This window comes from Chelonoidis abingdonii, chromosome 1 (genome assembly GCF_003597395.2).
Source record: "Chelonoidis abingdonii isolate Lonesome George chromosome 1, CheloAbing_2.0, whole genome shotgun sequence".
In the NCBI taxonomy this organism is placed as follows: Eukaryota; Metazoa; Chordata; order Testudines; family Testudinidae; genus Chelonoidis; species Chelonoidis abingdonii.
The window spans coordinates 309,134,871-309,153,889 of record NC_133769.1 but is presented as its reverse complement, the minus strand read 5'-3'; the positions used below and the strand labels follow the sequence as shown (position 1 = coordinate 309,153,889).

Genomic DNA, 19,019 nt, shown 5'->3' with positions numbered 1-19,019 from the left:
CAAAATTGTTGGGGACGACTGGAGTCCGGAAAGTAAGAGTTTAAAAGCTTGTTAAATATGTACTGTATTTACTCATGTACCTTCCCATTGTACCTTTTCTGCGAGCAATGTGTTCAGTGTTGAATGCTCGCCAGGACGAGAGGGGTGGAGTTTTGGGGAGAATTTGGCAGGGCCGCCCAGAGGATTCAGGGGGCCTGGAGTCTTCGGCGGCAGGGTGCCCCTGCTTCGGCGGCAATTCGGTGGCAGGGGGTCCTTCCCCTCCGGGACCCGTCGCAGAATTACCACCAAAGCAGGACCCGCTGCCGAAGTGCTGGGTCTTCAGCGGTAATTTTGGTGGCGGGGAGTTCTTCCGCCCCAGAGCAGAAGGACCACCCGCCGCTGAATTGCCGACAACAACCCGGAGCGGAAGAAGCTCCGGGGGCCCCAGAGCGAGTGAAGGACCCTGAAAAACTTTTGTGGGGGCCTCTGTGGGGCCTGGGACAAATTGCCCCACTTGCCCCCCACCCCCACCCCGGGACAGCCCTGGAATTTGGTGACATTTTGGACCTCTCCCCTTGGTCCAAGATAGCCTAAATTAGCTGGACTGTAGGGCCAGTTGTGAAGCTTGTCCATTTTCACAACTCTCAACCCACAAACTGAGGATTCATTTGTATTGATTTTGTTAAATACAAAGGAAGGGAGAAAAACCAAACCAGTTAAGGAGAATATATGGATATCGTCTTGTAACAGCAACTACTTGAAACGCAGGTGAGAGTATTTAATTAGCATTTACAAAGCCCTCTGAGGTCCCCTAATATGCATGTGCAGAAATAGTATTAATGCATTTTGAAGCGATTCTAATAGGCCTGATTTTCAGAAGTGCTGCAAGTCCCCGGGCAGTGGGGTTACCCAGCAGCATCCTCTGGAAAGCAGCCCCTGCAGTTTGCGGAGTTTAGTTTCACATGCCTGTGACTCATAGAGAAGTAAACCAAAGAGTTTTCTAAGGGCAGGTCTACACTACCGGTTAAGTCGATCTAACTTACATGGCTCAGGGATGTGTAAAATCCTCCCCGGCACCTCCAAGCTACCCAAGTTCCGTGCTGGCCACACTGGCACTATGTTGGCAGGAGACACTCCCTTGATGACCTAGCTTCCTCTTCTCACAGAGGTGGCGTAATAATGCCAATGGGAGAGCAGTCTCCTGTCGGCACAGCACCACAGGTGCTGGAACAATTTTTATAGTGGGGGTGCTGAGAGACATGAAACAAAACTGTAAACCCTGTAATGATGGAAACCACTTCAAAACAGGGGGTGCTACTGCACCCCAACACCCTTAGTTCCAGCACCTATGCACAGGGCGTCTTCACCAGATGCACTGTGTCGGTGCAGCTGTGCTGCTGTCGCGCTGTAGTGTACACTTGCCCTCAGAGGTACTATAAACTAAAATTCCCTTTATAAAAGTTCCTTTCTCCAGTGCTGTGGATACACCTGCACTCATTATAAACTGTTAAGAACAATTTGGACCAATGTCCAACAAAGTGAGGCCTCTTAGACCACAATCCCCCCTTACAGCTCTAAAACTTGAACTCATCCACCACCACCACCACCACCACCAATCACTTCCTTAAGACTCAGCAGCATTCTGTTCTCCTAAGAGGAAGCATGGAGAACTAGATCCACAAAGGTACTTAGGCACCGCAACACCTAATACCCTAGCTGCCCTGCTGCACAGTGGAATCCTCAGCCCTGCATTTGGGCACCCAGCTGTCCCATTCAATGCATGGGGGGAGCCAGGTCCCCAAGAAAGGGATCCTCAGAAGCCAAAAAGCTGATGGGGGCACTGCCTAAAGAGGTCAGGAGTGAAATGAAGAGGGAAGAGGCGGGGCTCAGGCCCAGATCAGCAAAAGATATTTAAGTACCTAACTCCTATTTATCTGGACCTCTAGGTGCCTGATGGGCAGCACCTCTCTCCACTCAGGATTCTCAGCTGCAAATCCTCTCCTGGAGTCAGCTGCCTAAGCCAGGTCAGCCACTTAGGTAGTCTACATGCTAGAAGCCAAAACTGAGTCCTTTCTCATGAAAAACAAGGGAAAGAGATCCACTCCAGAATACTCCATAGCTTGCTGGTTAGTGTATTCACCTGGGATTTGACAGACATCAGTTCCAGCTCAGATAGAACAGGGATTCAAACCCAGGTTTCCCATATCTGTGCCCTAATCACTATGCCAGGCCAGACAGATGGATGCCAGCACATGCTTGCCCCAACTGTCTTCAGTGGCAGATATCAGGTATTAGACATGCTCTGAGAACAGCTGTGGATTGCGTCCCACTGATGCGATAGGGAGGGGAGTGCCTAGTTTGAGAATCTCTCTTTGGGGCCACCAGGGATTTGGCTTCAGCAAGGGTTCCAAGCAGCTTGTTAGCTGTGGGGCAGCAACAGTGCTAAGCCAAGACGATCCATGTCTGCTGATAGCAGGGGGGACAGAGTGAGTGCAGCAGGCTTCAGCAGGGTTACTGAGCATGCTCAGTCCATGTGATGTGCGCATGCTTAGTACAAGCCAAAGAGCAAAAATGAAGGGTGGCACGTGACTCTATATGTGCCCCACCCCCAAAGCCTTCTTGGATTTTGCGCGTGTCTACCAGTGGAAACTTTGGTACCTAAGGCACCTACAGGGTTAGGCAGAAGCTGAGTAGTGTTTTTGAGAATGTCAGTGGCACCTAAAGGGTGGACTTAGGTGACTAAACATGTGTGACTCTTGCCTTTAGTGACTAAGGCCCAGATCACTGGCCTAGGTGACTTGCCTAAAGTCACACATAGTCAGTGGCTAAATAGGGAATGGAACCTGCGTCTCCCTAACCACTGGGCATCTCTATTCTCCACCAGAATTCAAGTCTGACACCCCCCCACCAACACGCAAGTCAAATTCTAGTGAAATAGTTTTAGGCAGCTTTTCACATTGTTTTCTCTCCAAAGTAATTTTCTATAGTCAAGGAAGTGTTGTTTCTTTACTACTGTGCTCACTAATTTTAGTCATATGCTAAGAACTGAGAGAGGGGGAAAGGGATTTTTAAAAATAAAATGCTCTCCAGTTGAGTATTCAACTCTCATAACTGTTCCTGTTGTAAACTGCAGAATGTCCCTTTGGAACTGGCTTTCTATTGACCGGAGCTGTTTGGGGCATGCAGTAATAACAATCGCTATGTTTCATTACATTGCTGATCCTCCTCCAGCTATGAACACTGGACTCATCCAACATGGAAAAGAAAAATCTGTTTAACAAGCTGTAAAACCAATATAAAAGCCAGTATTTCACAGCAAGACAGTAAAAGAGAGGGGCATTAAATTTCTGATATAGAAACCAAGTCCAGTTAAACCACATCTGACTTTCCCAAGGGACTTAAGATCTAAAAGTCAAAGTCTTCTGACAGTAGGCACTAAAGAGTTTATAGGCTATTGTGATGTGCCTGCCATTATATATTATATTAAGTACATATTGTTCTCCATTGTACAGAAGATAATTATTTGGCCCATTTGAGAGATTTTGAAAAATGAAGAAAGTATACTTTTAACAAGATTGTATACTTTATTTCACCTAATTAAATGTCTTTGCATGTCTCATTTTTCCAAGTGGGAAAGCTATGAACAAAAAATAGCATCTGAGGGTCTGATCCTACAAATGCTGTGACTACTAAGCCTGGCACTTACCACTTGGAGTAGTGACTTTGGTGGAATTATTCACAGTAGTAAGTGTTTGCAGAATCAGTTCTAAGAGCATAGTACTGCTCCCATTGACTTCTGTGGGAGCAGAATAAACCATATAATTTCAATAATCATTTTGCCGTTCATGGAAGTGCGGGTAGACGTCTAACAATTTAGGAATAGACATGAAGATTATGTTAGCTATGACTGGATGAGAGAGGACTTTAGTTTGGCAGAATGTAATTACTCAAGAACATAAGAATGGCCATACTGGATCAGCCCAAGGGTCCATCTAGGCCAGTGTCCTGTCTTCTGACAGTAGGCAATGCCAGGTGCTTCAGAGGAAATGAACATAACAGGTAATCATCAAGTGAGCCATCCTCTGTCAGCTATTCCCACCTCCTGGCAAACAGAGGCTAAGGACACCATTCCTGCCCATTCTGGCCTATAGCCATTGATGGACCATGAACTTATCTAATTCTTTTTTGAGCCCTGTTATAGTCTTGGCCTTCACTATATCCTCTGGCAAAGAGTTCCACTGTGTGTTGTGTGAAAAAAAATACTTCCTTTTGTTAGTTTTAAACTTGCTGCCTATTAATTTCATGTGGTGACCCATAGTTCTTGTGTTATGAGGAGGAGTAAATAACACTTCCTTATTTACTTTCTCACATCAGTCATGATTTTATAGACCTCTATCATATCTCCCCTAAGTCATCTCTTTTCCAAGCTAAAAAGTCTGTCATATTAATCTCTCCTCATACAGCAGCCGTTCCATACCCCTAATAATTTTTGTTGCCCTTTTCTGAACCTTTTCCAAGTGAAATATGTCTTTTTTAAGATGGGGTGACCAAATCTGCACACAGTGTTCAAGATGTGGGTGTACCATGGATTTACAGAAAGGCAATATGATATTTTCTTTCTTATTATCTATCCTTTTTTGAAATGATTCCCAACATTCCATTCACTTTTTTGACTGCTGCTGCCCATTGAGTGGCTGTTTTCAGAGAACTATCCGCAATGACTCCAAGATCTCTTCCTTGAGTGGTAACAGCTAATTTAGACCCCATCAATTTATATGTATAGTTGGGATTATGTTTACTCAGACTGGAATTTAGCCTGGGCAATTACAAATAACAAAAAGTGTTACAGGATCTTAAATAAATACAAGTGGCCAGGACCTCAGATTTATGTCTTGTGTGAAAGATGATCCCCTCAAATTGTGGGAGGTTCTGAAACATTGAACAAGCTGTCAGTCTAGTTACATGTTTACAAAGAGTTCAATCCAGACTCCAATGAAGTTAATGGACATTTTGCCATTAACTTCAGTGACATGAGAATATGGTCCTCAGTAAATAAGCCATTAATTATGGTTATCTATAATTAAGCTACTAATTTACTATGTGGAGATTTACAAAGCACTTAAAAATAAAGTTCCAAACAATTTGGTATGTTTGAAGATTGGTGAACATGCATGTGTCCCAAATCAGACCAGACAAATTTGGTGGGTTCAAAAGTTGAATTCAAACTCAAACATTTTAAGGTTCATATTCCATGATGTGAAAGAAAAAGCAGAGAGGAATAAATGAACTGACTACCCCTATCTCTACTACAAATTTCTTGTGTGATGCTGGGCAAGTCACCTAAATCAGATTTTTCACTGATGGTCACTACTTGTGTTTTCCTCATTTTCTGTGTACCTAACTTAATACCTTGGTGCCTAATTTACAGAAGCACTGATTATAGTGGTATTATAGTGATAACAATCTGATGTGAGAAAAGTGGTTGGTTATGATCCAAATGTACATGAGGTTCAAACTAAATGTTAAAACTATTAGCACTTGAGCTATTATGCTAGAAGAATGGGTATATAAGCTACTTGTTGCACTGTTACTAAACTCAGATAGTTTGAGGTGTTGGGGATGAGACTTGTTCCTTACCACTGGACCCTTAGATCACATTTTTTGTGTTACCCAATCTCTTATAGACTTTGGGCCTGGAATTGAGATCTAAAACTGTCTCACCCCATTTCCTTGTTTATGTATGTAGTAATTGAAATATTTTAGTTATACTTGTTAGAGCAGGGTCGGCAACCTCTGGCACGTGACTTGCCAGGGTAAGCACCCTGGCGGGCTGGGCCAGTTTATTTACCTGCTGCATTAGCAGGTTTGGCTGATCGCAGCTCCCACTAGCCACAGTTCACAGTCCCAGGCCAATGGGGGCTGCAGGAAGTGCTGCGGGACGAGGGACGTACTGGCCACAGCTTCCTGCCGCCCCTATTGGCCTGGGACAGTGAACTGCGGCCAGTGGGAGCCGCGATTGGCCAAACCTGCTGACGTGGCAGGTAAACAAACTGGCCCAGCCCGCCAGGGTGCTTACCCTGGCGAGCTGCGTGCCAGAGGTTGCCGACCCCTGTGTTGGAGACACACTTTGCTAGGCATCTAGATCTGTAAGGCTGGATTCACATTCATTACCACAATAACCCCTCAAGAGGAGTTTAAAATATAGTCCATTCCTTACCTCATATTATGTGAGGTTAATCTGTAAATTTGGGGCTCAAAATCAGACAATGATTTGCTGGTATGCCTGTGTGTATCATAACATTCTTCCTAGCCTAGGTTTTGGGAGCATTAGAAATGCTTTATCTCTATAGTACCTAACTGCTGAATATTGAGCAACTTTCTTAGGAAAAAGAATACTGCATTGACAGATAAGTTGTGCATAAAAGAAAAACAGACTGTTACTTACTAAACTCAGTGCTCAAAGTGAAAAATGTGATTGGAAAACAGAAGGTGTAGAAGTGAACCTCGCTTATGCTCTCCCTCTCATTTGGCCATCACTTGATGGAATGGTATAGGATACGGGTAGGCAACCTATGGCACGTGTGCCAAAGGCGGCATGCAAGCTGATTTTCAGTGGCACTCACAGTGCTCAAGTTCTTGTCACCAGTCCGGGGGGCTCTGCATTTTAATTTAATTTTAAATGAAGCTTAAACATTTTAAAAACCTTATTTACTTTACATACAACAATAGTTTAGTTATATATTATAGACTTACAGAAAGAGACCTTCTAAAAACATTAAAATGTATTACTGGCGCACAAAACCGTAAATTAGAGTGAATAAATGAAGACTCAGCCACCACTTCTGAAAGGTTGCTGACCACTGGTATAGGATAAGTCAGGGCTAGGAAAATAAGTGTCTTCAACTGAGCAGCTACAAGAGGATGTTTTCATACCATCATTTCAGGATGGAGTCCCTTTAAAAGGAAGGGCTGGTGAATAGTTAAGCTTTGTTCTCAGAAGCGGATGTTTACAGAGGTAAAATACACACAGAAAGTCCTCTAGAAGGCAAAAGCAATCATGTCTGCAAATAATGTTTTTAACTGCCAAGCTCTGTGTGGCTTGAAAGCATATCCCTTTCACCGACAGAAGTTGGTTCAGTAAAAGATACTACCTCACCCACCTTGTCTCTCTAATATCCTGGAACCAACACCGCAAACATTAATGTGTCACTTTAAAGTCTTATCGTCCACTACTGGCTTTCAGTGTGAAGCACAAGGAATTTAATAGTAAAATGGGGAATGTTCCACCTTATGCAGAACTCTCAAAAAGTGTGGAGGGTTTGCTAGATGCAAACAGCTCTTTTCTAAAACTGACCAGCTCAACAATCAGAAAGCTATTTCCATCTCTGTGGGGTCTGAGAAAAATGGCTGTCTTATGTAAGGTTCATTTAATCAAAAGGGCTTGGGAATGTTAGGACATCTGCTAGACTGTTGGAGTGAAATTTTCAGTAACACAACTGGTTGTTGTGCTTGGAAAACAGTGAATATTATAAAACCAATACGGCTGCAGCAGCTCTTGAATTAAATCCCATATTAGCATCACAAACTGCATATGCTCCATGGGAAAACTCCTGTTTTCTGTATGAATTTACTGATTTCATTTTAGCTTGGCTTGCAGTTCTGCCAGTCTAAATGACAAGATAAAAATGATGTAACCTAATATTGTTTGTTATTTCTCATTAGTTTAGCATTTCTGTTATTTTGTAAAATAGAACATTTTGGGCTCCCTTCTTCTTATGGCTCCTCAGTTATCAATTAGTTTGTTAGTACCCATTACATCTCTGGCATTTAGGGAAGCGACAAAGCTCCTCCATTCCTGTCTGTTTCTGGCAAGTCTTTCAATGGTTCCCCAGCTGTGCTCCAGGTTTTTCAGCATGGCTTCCACAGATCTTTACCATGTTGTTTTTTGGTTGGCCTCATTTTCACTTGTCTTCAGGTGTCCATCTTAGTGCTATTATGGTGATGGAATCAGTTTCCATCCGAAGCACATGGCCAATCCAGCTCCAACACCTCCTGGTAATGATGGTGCTCAGATCCTCTTCACTGCACTGTGTCAATAGATCTTTGATTGAGATTGTTCTGGGCCAAAAGGTATGGAGGATTTCTCTGGGGCAGGTTGCATGGAACAAAGACCGTTTGGGCATGTCATGCTTTTTCATTCCCCAGCATTCTGCACTATAAAGTAGTGTTGAAAATACGCAGCTTTCAAAAGTCTTAAGTTTGGTTTTGGTGTTGTATGTTGTTGATTTCCAGACTATATTTAAGCTCGTGAAGGTGTTCCTGGATTTATTGATTCTGTTCCTGCTGTCCTGGCTTGTTCCACTGTCTTGGTTGATGGTGGTGCCCAAGTATGTGAATGTTTCTACGTCTGTGAGAATGTGATCTTCTATACATACTGGTGATGGTGAGTCAATATTAAGGCTGACAGCCTCGGTCATCAGGTAAGCTGGTTTGTCAGCATTAGACTGGGGCTGGCCATATCAGTCAGCACAGAGCACTCTTACAGGAGGTCTGTTCTGCTCTCTAGAAGAAAATTATAGATCACTTCCCTCTAAAAAAATTACAAACTAAAGACATGGTTCTCCATTCCACGGAGGTACACACATCTCACTGGTATCAGTCGAAGACTTGGGAATACCTGGAATACGGGATCAGGCCCTAAACTTAGGAGTGAATACGTCTCTGTCAAAATCTTTGTTATTCTATAGCTAATGTTGTTGTTGTACTAAGCATTTAAATTTTTGGCTATCGTCTTTACTTTTTAATATGAGAAAATATTGTTAAGGCATGTCCACATCTTGATGGTTCGGCAAGTTCTTGCTAGCATAGAAACATAAAAGGTAGAATTTTGTAATTGTCCTAACACTAGAGTAGTGAATAACAACTTATTTGGCCTGGGTTGTGTACCTGTCCAGTTTGATGGGACCTAAGGAAACTCTGAGAATAGTCGCTAGAACTGAAGCATGTGGATTGCAGGCAGTCTATACCCTAAAAGGGCTAAATTTGCAAAGAATGTAGGCTTAGCTGCAGAAATCTTTAACTGAAGTTATACAGCACATCACACAATGCTGCCAGACACAGCTGTGGGGGAGAGAGAGAGAGTGTGTGTGTGGGGGGAAGGGGTGATGTCACTCTCCATTGCTGGGTCACCAAGCTTAAGTGAAGTCAATGAAGACTTAACCCCTACCATGTAACAGGGATATCACTTTCTGTAACCCTGACCCATGTCATTTGACTGAAAATAAAGACCAGTTTCTGATGAGCGTTCGTGTGTCACAGCTTTATTAGATAAATAATCTGCTCCGCAGGTCCTCTGCCACTTTGGAGAGACAAGAATGGGGACAATTCTACTTCCGGCTGCACTTTTTCCTGCGTTTGCTTAGGCATGGTGGAAAGCAGAACTTGATCCAAAATATGCAACATTTCAAAAGTACATACTTATAAGAGGTGTTAGTATACAAATATCACTCCCTTAATGTGGTGTTCTGGGCAAGCATTGTTGTACCTAGCATATTTTGAGTGTTACCATATTATACACTAATTAAACACAAAAACAACATTAAAAGATCATTATTAAGGTTGCAAAGTCAACCCTCCAAAAGGTAGGCAATTCCAGTGTGATGGGGTGTAGACCTCACACTGTCAGAGAAAGAGTTAACTAGAGCACGAGAGCAATTAGTGCAATGGGTCGCACCTGGAAGGTGGACCAGGCCCTATTTAGGATTAGGCCCAGAGGGGGAGGAGCTGGGTGATTAATAAAAAAAGAACTTCAGGGCAGTAGAACAGAGGCTCATGGGGAGAGTAGGCCTTGGGCTGTTCTCCCAAGAAGGGAGTTCTGGTGAAAGGCCAGGATGGATACTGGGAATCCACAAGAGTGGTTGAGCTCCTGTGGTGAGCCTTGACAAAAGGGTAAGACCTTAGGGGGAGGCAGTCTGGGGGCTGGGTTTCTGGAGGAAAGACACATGGATATTCAAAGTGGCAGACAGGAACCAGGCCTCCAGGGAGAAAGTGCTGGGAGGTGTTGCTCAGTACAGGAGCTGGAAAGAACTCTGCAGAGTCTGGGGGAAGGGGCTGGCAAAAAGGGCCTAGAGACAGGCTAAGATAGGAAGTAGCAAGGAGTCTAAGGAAGCAGACCCTATCTGCTTGCTACAGGGTCCCTGCACTGCATTCAGAGTAGCAGGGGGGGGCCTGAAGTCCCTCTCTGGACACCAAAGAAGGTTGTGTGAATGCCCCTTGACTAGTTATTTAATTAAAGTGGAACAACATCAATAGGAGAGATTGAGACACCCACATCAGAACAGTCCAATCTTTCTTATTGAAGTTGTTCTACTTAATTAATTAATTGAATAGCTAGTGACTAGGACACTCACCTGAGGTGGCAGATCCCTGTTCATATCCCTTTTTCCCCTTCTGGAGGAGGAGGAGGAGGAGGAGGGACTTAAACTGGGGGTGTCCCACATTCTTGGTTAATACCCTATCCACTAAGCTAAAGGTTACCATGGAGGTCCTTTGCTGGCTATTTTGTGACTTAGATATTTTGCCACATTTCTTCCCCAGGCTCCAGGATCACAAGTAGAGAGAGATGTCTCACTGAAGCCTGGATTTAGGTGCCTATCCCTGTGAGAGGGGTGGCCTTTCCTCAGTGTCTCCCATTGGTAGTTTAGTTGCACGCTGGCTGTGGGGAGTCTAAAGTGCCTGCCTCTTCCCATCAATTGTACAGGGAGCCTAGGTGCCTCACTCAGGTTTTGTGGATCAGAGTGACTTTTCTAGACAGAGTTGCAATGCTCAGGATTGCAGTACCTATGGCCTTTCATGGATCTGAGCCAGGAAGATTAAGGTCAAAAGAATCTGCTAACGTAGTGTGCTGCAAATCAAGGTGGGACCTGACTTTTTCAGAACACTTAGCATTATATAGTGCTTTATATTCAAAGCTCAGCTACTATTGACTTGTGTTGTGGCTGTGAGTAACCACGGAATCAGTGACAAAATGGAGATGGTGAAACTGATGTCATTTTTTCAAGTTGTGTAAATATCATTTTTTCCAGCATAAATCTAATGATATTACTTAACATAACAAAAAGGGAAGATATTTTTTTCTTGTCTGCTAAAGGCACAGAACTTCTCTCAAAAGACAGCACTTTCAGATTCAGCCAAATCATGGAATCCCCTTCACTGAGCATATTAGAAACATTCCCTTAGAGTTGGAACACAGAGCCTCACTAGGATTCAAGAATTTAAACGGAACAGACCATATTCTCCTCTCAGTTATACTAGGGTAGCCAAAAGGCAAATTTGTTCCTGAAGGCTTGAATTTTCATATTGTTCCTCCTTTTCCAGAGCAAGCATGCCTAATGCCTCAGCTTGATTTTTTTTTCCTACTGTACAGTAGCCAAATGAACAGATATTGGAAGATTTTAGGCATGATTACAAGTGTTACTTTCCTGAATTGGAGTCTTTTCACTAGGTACAGATTTTGAAATTCCTTAAGCGCAACAGCTAAAACAATTCTTCATGGATTTTGTTGCTTCATTATCTGCCCGGAGTTACATGCTAACCTTCCATTTTAAGTTTCTACCTTAATTGTTTCATCTGTCTGAGTTTAAATTCTGCTTCAACACTGTTGAAACCAGTTTACTCCAATGGGAAGATTACCTCTCTATTCTGCAGCAGAAAATTTAAAAAGATGGGCTTTTAAACAAACACCATCTTGCATTTACTTTTAAAGGGTGTTCCCAGGTTTTAGGCAGGGCTTTTACCTGAGCTGGTAGTGAGATAGTAAATCAAAACTCTTACAAGGGAGGTGGGACTGGCAAATGAAAAGAACCTAATCCTAACTCACAGCATGACAGGAGAGTCTGTCTTTGGAGAATGAGTGGGCAAGGAACCCATAGTAGGAAATCAGGGGCACGGGACTTTATCGAGACAATGGGCCTGGGACAATAGATCTCACATCAGCTTTACTCCATTGACTTCAGTTTAATTACATCAGTGTGAGATCAGGATCAGGCACTATCGACTTTAAGGGACCAGTTCATCCATCCTCCTGTGCTGAGCTTGAAGCGGAGATTTCATCTTCCCTGTCCAAAATGGCCCCTGGCAAGTCCCAGGACACCAGTGCAGTTTTCAAGGAGCAGTCTGCACCTTAACTGGCACCCCCCACCTGCAAAGGCCTCTGTGGGCCCATTTCCACCACTGGTAATAAATTGAGATATAAGAACGTTCCAGCATAGGTGGGTGGTGAAAATATTCTTTGGGGTGCCAGGGCTAAGCCTGCCCTCCACTCACCCCACAGTGGTAGCTTCTGTCCGGCTGGGCTGGGCCCGGCTCCCCTTCCAGATGGTTGGCTCTCAACACTTGTAGATTCAGAGGAACCTGCCAGGAAGACCTGACATGTGCCTCTATATGTAGGCAGGGCCATATCCCTGCGATGCCATGCACCGTCCTCTCTCCTGGTACCCTGAATACAGGGTCTCAGGAGCTCCACCATCCCTTGGGACTCCCCTTCCTTTCTGGGACACCCCTTTCCATCCTTCATCTCAGAATCCCTCCTTCCCTCAGGACTGCACTTCCCCTGGGATTCCCCCATCACCTCAGAATCACCCCATTCCTTCCCCAGAAACTCTCCTTCTCTCCCAGTCCTTTCACAATCTTCTCCCCTTCTTCCTGTTGCCTCCAAATCTCTCCCCTCCTTCCAGGACTCCCTTCCCCCATCACCTCAGGCTCTCGTCCCGCACCCCCCCAGACTCTCCTTCCTTTCCTCCTCAGTCTCTCCCCACTTCCTGGACTCTTGCCCCCATCCCAGTGAACCTTTCTGGGAAGTGCCACTCAGGAGCTAGGAGCCAGCACCATCTGCCAGGAATCAAGTTTGCAGGTAGGGCCTTCTTCCCATGAAGGCCTGTCTGCCACACTGCCCTCCAGGGCCCTGGCACCGCTGGATGCAGGGCTTTACCTGCTGAGCTGGGTATGTGCACAGATGGCAGTGTGACTCAGAAAAATAGAGTGAGTAAGACTGAGCCCCCATTAGCCACTCACTGCCTATGCATCCTGGCCATATCCCTTCCTTCCCCCAACACATCCCTGATATGCCTTTCACCTCATGGGCTGTGGCAGATGGGATGTTGAGATAGCCATGCCAGCTCTATGCTTGCCCAGGGCCCCCTTAGTCCAGGAAGTCATTAGGGTGGCTTTACAGCCCCTTCATGCTTTCATAACAGAGAAACATCACATCACTGAAGTTGATCTTAAGGTCACATTTAGATTTTTTTCGAGGTATTTCTCCACTCAGCGTTGAAGTACTGTAAGGATCTGATACTTAAAAGGTACTTACGCATTTTCCCCCTCAGCATTGCAATGCCTAACCTGTCCCTGCCACCTCATGGAATCGTCAGCCCAGATTTAGGTGCCACATAGGGAGAGAGAGGGGCACCTGAGGAAGGGATCCTCAAAAGCCAGCTAGCTGAGTAGAGTGCCAACTAAGCTAACTGGGGGTGAAATGAAGAAGCAAGGGGAGGGGCTTCGGTCCAGATCCTTAGATATTTAGGTGCCTAACTCCCAATGACCTGGATCTTTTCCAGCTAGCTGAGAGGTAGGTATTTCCTTCCTAATCAATAAGCCTGGTGTTTAGGTTACTGGGAGAAGGGATTTGAATCCAGGTCTGCCATATTGTAGGGAAGACTGGGCTGGGATGTTGAACTTTGTTTGTTAGAGCTGTTCCACTTCATATAAATAGCTAAATATTTCTTGGAAGAGGGCTTGAACCTAGGTCTCCTACATTTTAAATTAGTGCCATTGCAGTTTTATAATAATCTTTTTGGATGTTTTTCTACATTTTCAAATATATTGATTTGAATTACACCACAGAATAAAAAGTGCACAGTGCTCATATATTATTTTTATTACAAAAATTTGTACTGTAAAAAAGATAAAATAGTATTTTTCAATTCACCTCATACAAGTACTGTAGTGCAATCTCTTTATAGTGAAAGTGCAACTTACAAATGTAGAATTTTTTTCACATAACTGCACTCAAACAAAACAATGTAAAACTTTCAAACCTACAAGTCCACGCAGTCCTACTTCTTGTTCAGCCAACCGCTAAGAAAACAAGTTTGTTTACATTTACAGGAGATCATGCTGCCCGCTTATTTACAATGTCACCTGAAGTGAGAACAGGCATTCTCATGGCACAGTTGTAGCCAACATTGCAAGGTATTTACATGCGAGATAAGCTAAATATTTGTATGCCCCTTTATGCTTCAACTTGTAAATTGCACTTGTTTATCTTTTTTACAGTGCAAATATTTGTAATCAATAATAAAATTGAGCACTGTACCCTTTGTATTCTGCATTATAATTGAAATCAATATTTGAAATGTAGAAAATATCCAAAAATATTTATAATAAATTTAAATTGGTATTCTATTAACAGTGCAATTAAAACTACAATTAATCACAATAAATTTTTTTGATTGTTTGACAGCCCTACTATCTAGCTTTCTCTCAATGCTTTAAGCATGCTCAGAGCTTAAAGAATCAGTCCCTGCTGACAAGATAGGCATTCTCCCCAGGGCCGGCACTGGACTCGCTGAGGCCTAAGGCAGAAACTAAGGAGCGGGTCCCCACCCTGCCAAAGCCCAAGCCTCACCACCTGGGGCTGAAGCTTGAGCCCAAGCCCCTCTCCCTCACTCATAACTTAGTTTCACAGCGGCCTCCTCTGATGTGGGGCCCTGGGCAATTGCCCTACTTTCTATGTCATAATGCCAGCCCTGATTCCCCCACCCACTTTGAGAATCCTACTTGGGGCCTCTTTTTCAGTAAGGGCTCACTAGCTGTGGGGCGGCACCAATGCTTAGGTGGCTTTTCAAATGCTGACAAGCAAAAAATTAAGGTGCTTACAGGCAGTGGCAGGCACAGGCATCCAAAAAGGCAGTTACCTAAATACCTATATGGATATGATCTTAAGTGACTTACAGGCTAAGTCACACTTTGAAAATGACTTAGGTATGTAGGAGCCTAAATCTTACTGAAAGTCAATGGGATTGTCACTTAGGCATTGCTCCGCTCAGCGTTGCAAGGCCTAAGCACCTTTAAATATCTTGGCCTAAGTGTGTTGGCTCCCAATCAGTGTTTGATTTAGAATGGTGCATTCAATAATTTTAACATTTAAATGACACCACCAAAGCTTGGAAGTTCATTAAGGGGGTCTCTTAGATGGGGCTTGAAAGCTGTTCCACACACACACTCCCAAATCTAACGGATAGTGAAGTCCGTAGAATTTCACCAGACTTATTCTAGTGTGAGATCAGCATTTGGCTCAATTGATTCTATTCCCTAGGCATTTAACATTTAATACTCATATTTAACCAACTTTGGCCCTATAATTGAGAAAAATGTGAAGTTTTGCATAAAGCCTGCATTTTGTTATTTTGCCTACCGTGAAATAAGTTATCAAATTTTAAAATCTGATGCATAGTCTCAGGAACTGAGATGAGTTTAATTTATTAAGTTTCAATCTTCTTAAACCCACAGAGAGATTTTAGACAGCTAGATTTCAGTTCAAGTTTTATTTGTATACAAAAATATATTAAAAGCATTAAAGTTTCCAACTATATAAAATTACAAATATATTTTCATACATTTTAATTTAAAATTGCTTTTAAGCTATATTTTAAAGAAAAAATATAGTATCAGCACATTTAAGTTATCTGATCCTGCCTGCTGCAAAGTAACAAAACTGATGTCATCAGTTAAATGCTTAGAGAAGGTGACTATTGTTATGTTCAGAAGATGAATATGCTGGATGGCAAAGCTGACAGTTGTCAGACATGGCAGCGGCTTTCAGTGATCCATAGCATTAGGTCTTCGTTGCACCTTTCAAGGAATTATCTGTAGACAGGGATGATGCCAAAAATCCCTTTGTTTCACATACCTGTAAACATGAAAGATGAGAGATCCCAAATACTACACTTAACAAGATGATTTTTCACTGACAAAATGTCATATCTGATGTCCCGTTTCTTAAACTGTCTGCTGTTTAACTGACGTGAAAGGGGAGAAAGCCAAAATATATATATATACAGAAACCAAAAAGTTATAAAGATTGTAAAGGTTTAAGAAAATCACTGTTTTAACATGTGTCTTAGGTATCCAAAGGCATCTGCACAAGTGTAGGTTGTTGCATAACCTCAACTATATAGTAGAACTCAAAATATGTGATAGTAATATAAGACTGAAGTTGGCCTTTTTCACTGCATTACAGAGTCAAAGATAAAGTTGGCATGTGAAATTAGAGGTGGTTACATGGTGAATGAATAAGACAGGGTTGAAAAACCATGGACCATTGGCTTATTACAATGCACTATATAGCGGCAGCAGGGGGCATTCACCCTCTCAACTTGCCCTGCATTAGGAAATAGATAATTTAATGAAGTCAGTATGAAACAGGCAGCCCAAGAAAATCACCTGCAATACAGCTGTGAAAGCCCTTGCAGCAAAAACCCAAAGAAAAGGTTGTATCAGACTCTCCTTTTTGGGTTTCGGTCTTCCTTGAATACCAAATTTCCTGACTCTCTGCCCTTCTGAAAAGAGTCTACAGATTAATCAAATTTAATCTCACTGGGAAAGAATGGATAGCTCTAGAGTGGATCCTTTGCAAAAGAGAGTAAATAAGAAAATACTTAAAATACGTGAAACTAGGCCAGAATAAAGATACAAGTGAGAAGACAGCAAGGGCTAAACACAAATAAGCCAGATCGTAACACAAGTTTACGATCATAAAAGAAGTTGTCTTGAGTTAAACTCAAGGCAAATCAACTAAGGCTTAAAAACTACAAAGAAGGGGAAACATAAAGGATTTAAAAAACAAACAAACTAACAATGTGTGTTACATCTTTCATTCTTTGTCTGTACTGTCTATTTAGGCCCCAGGGGGCTCACCACTCTGTTTGCAAGCAAAGGAATACAAGACCCAATGAACAACACAGGCAAACTGTGAGAAGGGGAATAGATGTAACACAATAGTTAAAAAGAGAAGTGTTTTTCCATAGCCTGATGAAGAGCCAAAGAATAGTGTAACTGAACAACAGATTGTCAAGTAGTGACAAATTTGGTCTATATTTAATGGAGACTAGATCAACTGATTTTTTTGATTATTTTTTTTTAAATTTAAAGTATGAGGCATGGATTTCCTTTCCATAATCATTTTGTAAAGACAGTGACAGCAGTCTAATATTTACATTTATACCAGTCATTCACAGTTACTGGCCAGTTATTGAGACTTACAGGACTATGAAACACAAACCTGTTTTTTCACTGTGTTGAATCAGTTTTTGAAGAACTCTTGCTTGCATAATAGGTGCACTGTCAAAGCAACTTCATGATATATGGTTTGTTTTATGTTCCAAAAATGCTATATGTAAGAAAGTGTTAGTCCAAATTAAGTTCAATTTGGCTGCTAAAAAGTGGGAATATATACAAGGAGAGAGGGGAGGGGAGGGGATAAATGAGAGCGTCTATGTAGCACATGATCACACTATCAGACAGGAAAAACAGACTAAGGAGACCTAAAAGTACAATACATGGACAAAGGCAGATCTGTCCCCATGTTCTACCCCATTACTTCTCCCACAACAAAAGACACAAAGAACTCTAATATTCTATGTTAAAATACTGTTTCCATCCCCCAACCCCATCTCTGTTGATATTCTCTACTGTAAATACTTTGACTTCCATCATTTTTAAGATAGCACACACAGTGAATCTACTTACTTGCTAATGTCCTGTCAAGATCAGCAATAAAGTCTTCTAGTTCTTTTGTGTCTCCAAGTTTTGCTGCAAAATAAGAGAGTAAGGTCAGCACTCCTTATAATAAAGGTCATTAGAAACCACTTGAATTTTGAAGGACAACTCCCAACATTATTTCCAGTAGTATCTAATCTCTTCTTGATTATTTTCAGAGAGGGATCCTTGACCTCTTCCTTTAATAGTCCTACTGCAATGTCCAAATGCTTCTGAGAAAAGATTGTCCTGATATCTGGCCTAAAATTTTGATTCCCTTACATGCATCCGACGAAGTGGGTATTCAGCCACGAAAGCTCATGCTCCAATACGTCTGTTAGTCTATAAGGTGCCACAGGACTCTTTGCTGCTTTTACAGATCCAGACTAACACGGCTACCCCTCTGATATTATTTAAGGGAATTATTCACATGATGATATTAGAGCAAAACTAATTTTGTTTCCTTAAAAATTAGAACTTAAGCTTTTTCCATCACTCTTATTGTCCACTGCTTTATGTATATGTATATTTATGTATAAATTCTAGTATTCTGGCCAATCCAGTTTTTTTAATATTGCAAGTTGCTTCTATCACTTCCTTCTAGAGACTATTCCACAATTAAACCTTGCTCTCAGAAACAGCTTCTGGATAGTCAGTGTAATTCTTAGCTGAGTCTCTGCTGCCAGCTTAATTGGATGCCATTACTTCTCATTATTACCCCCTAGTACCAAGTTAAATAGTTAATTCTTCTCTTTGTTATTTACAGCCTTCTGGTATTTGTAAGATTATGTCCTCACCTCCTCTTAGACGGCTTAATCAAACTGTACATATATAGCTTTTTATCTTTCCTCCTAAGTAAATCCCTCCACATTCCCTGAAATGGGTGCTCAGTTGCACAGCCTTAATATTGCCTTAGCTTAGGGTCTGGCTACAGTGGAGAGTTGCAGGGCTGGTGATGAGGTTACGGTGCTGCAACTTACTCTGTGTCCACACTTGCAAGGCACAGCCAGCGCTGCAACTCCCTGGCTGAAGCACTGGCTGTACACCTGGTCTGCTTGGGGTGTAATGATTGCAGCGCTGGTGATGCAGCGCTGCTCGTCAAGTGTGGCCACCAAAAGCGCTTTTATTGGCCTTCAGGGTATTAAGAGGTATCCCAGAATTCCTGTCCACAACAAAATGGAAGAATGGCTGAACTACAAGCTCCCCGGACCTACTTATCTAAAAAA

General features: G+C 42.6%; 1 protein-coding gene across 1 annotated transcript in view; it reads right to left on the bottom strand.

Annotated features, from left to right (window-relative positions):
• Positions 1-15,566: 15,566 nt before the first annotated feature.
• The window catches only part of RGCC (regulator of cell cycle), a 31,879-nt gene continuing 28,426 nt past the window's right edge, over positions 15,567-19,019 (bottom strand). The window contains exons 4-5 of the mRNA XM_032776942.2: positions 17,785-17,847; positions 15,567-15,946 (exon numbers count right to left, since the gene is read on the bottom strand). Of these exons, the coding sequence (XP_032632833.1) occupies positions 15,939-15,946; positions 17,785-17,847 (71 nt within the window). The 3' untranslated portion in view covers positions 15,567-15,938. The remainder of the gene's footprint in view (positions 15,947-17,784; positions 17,848-19,019) is intronic.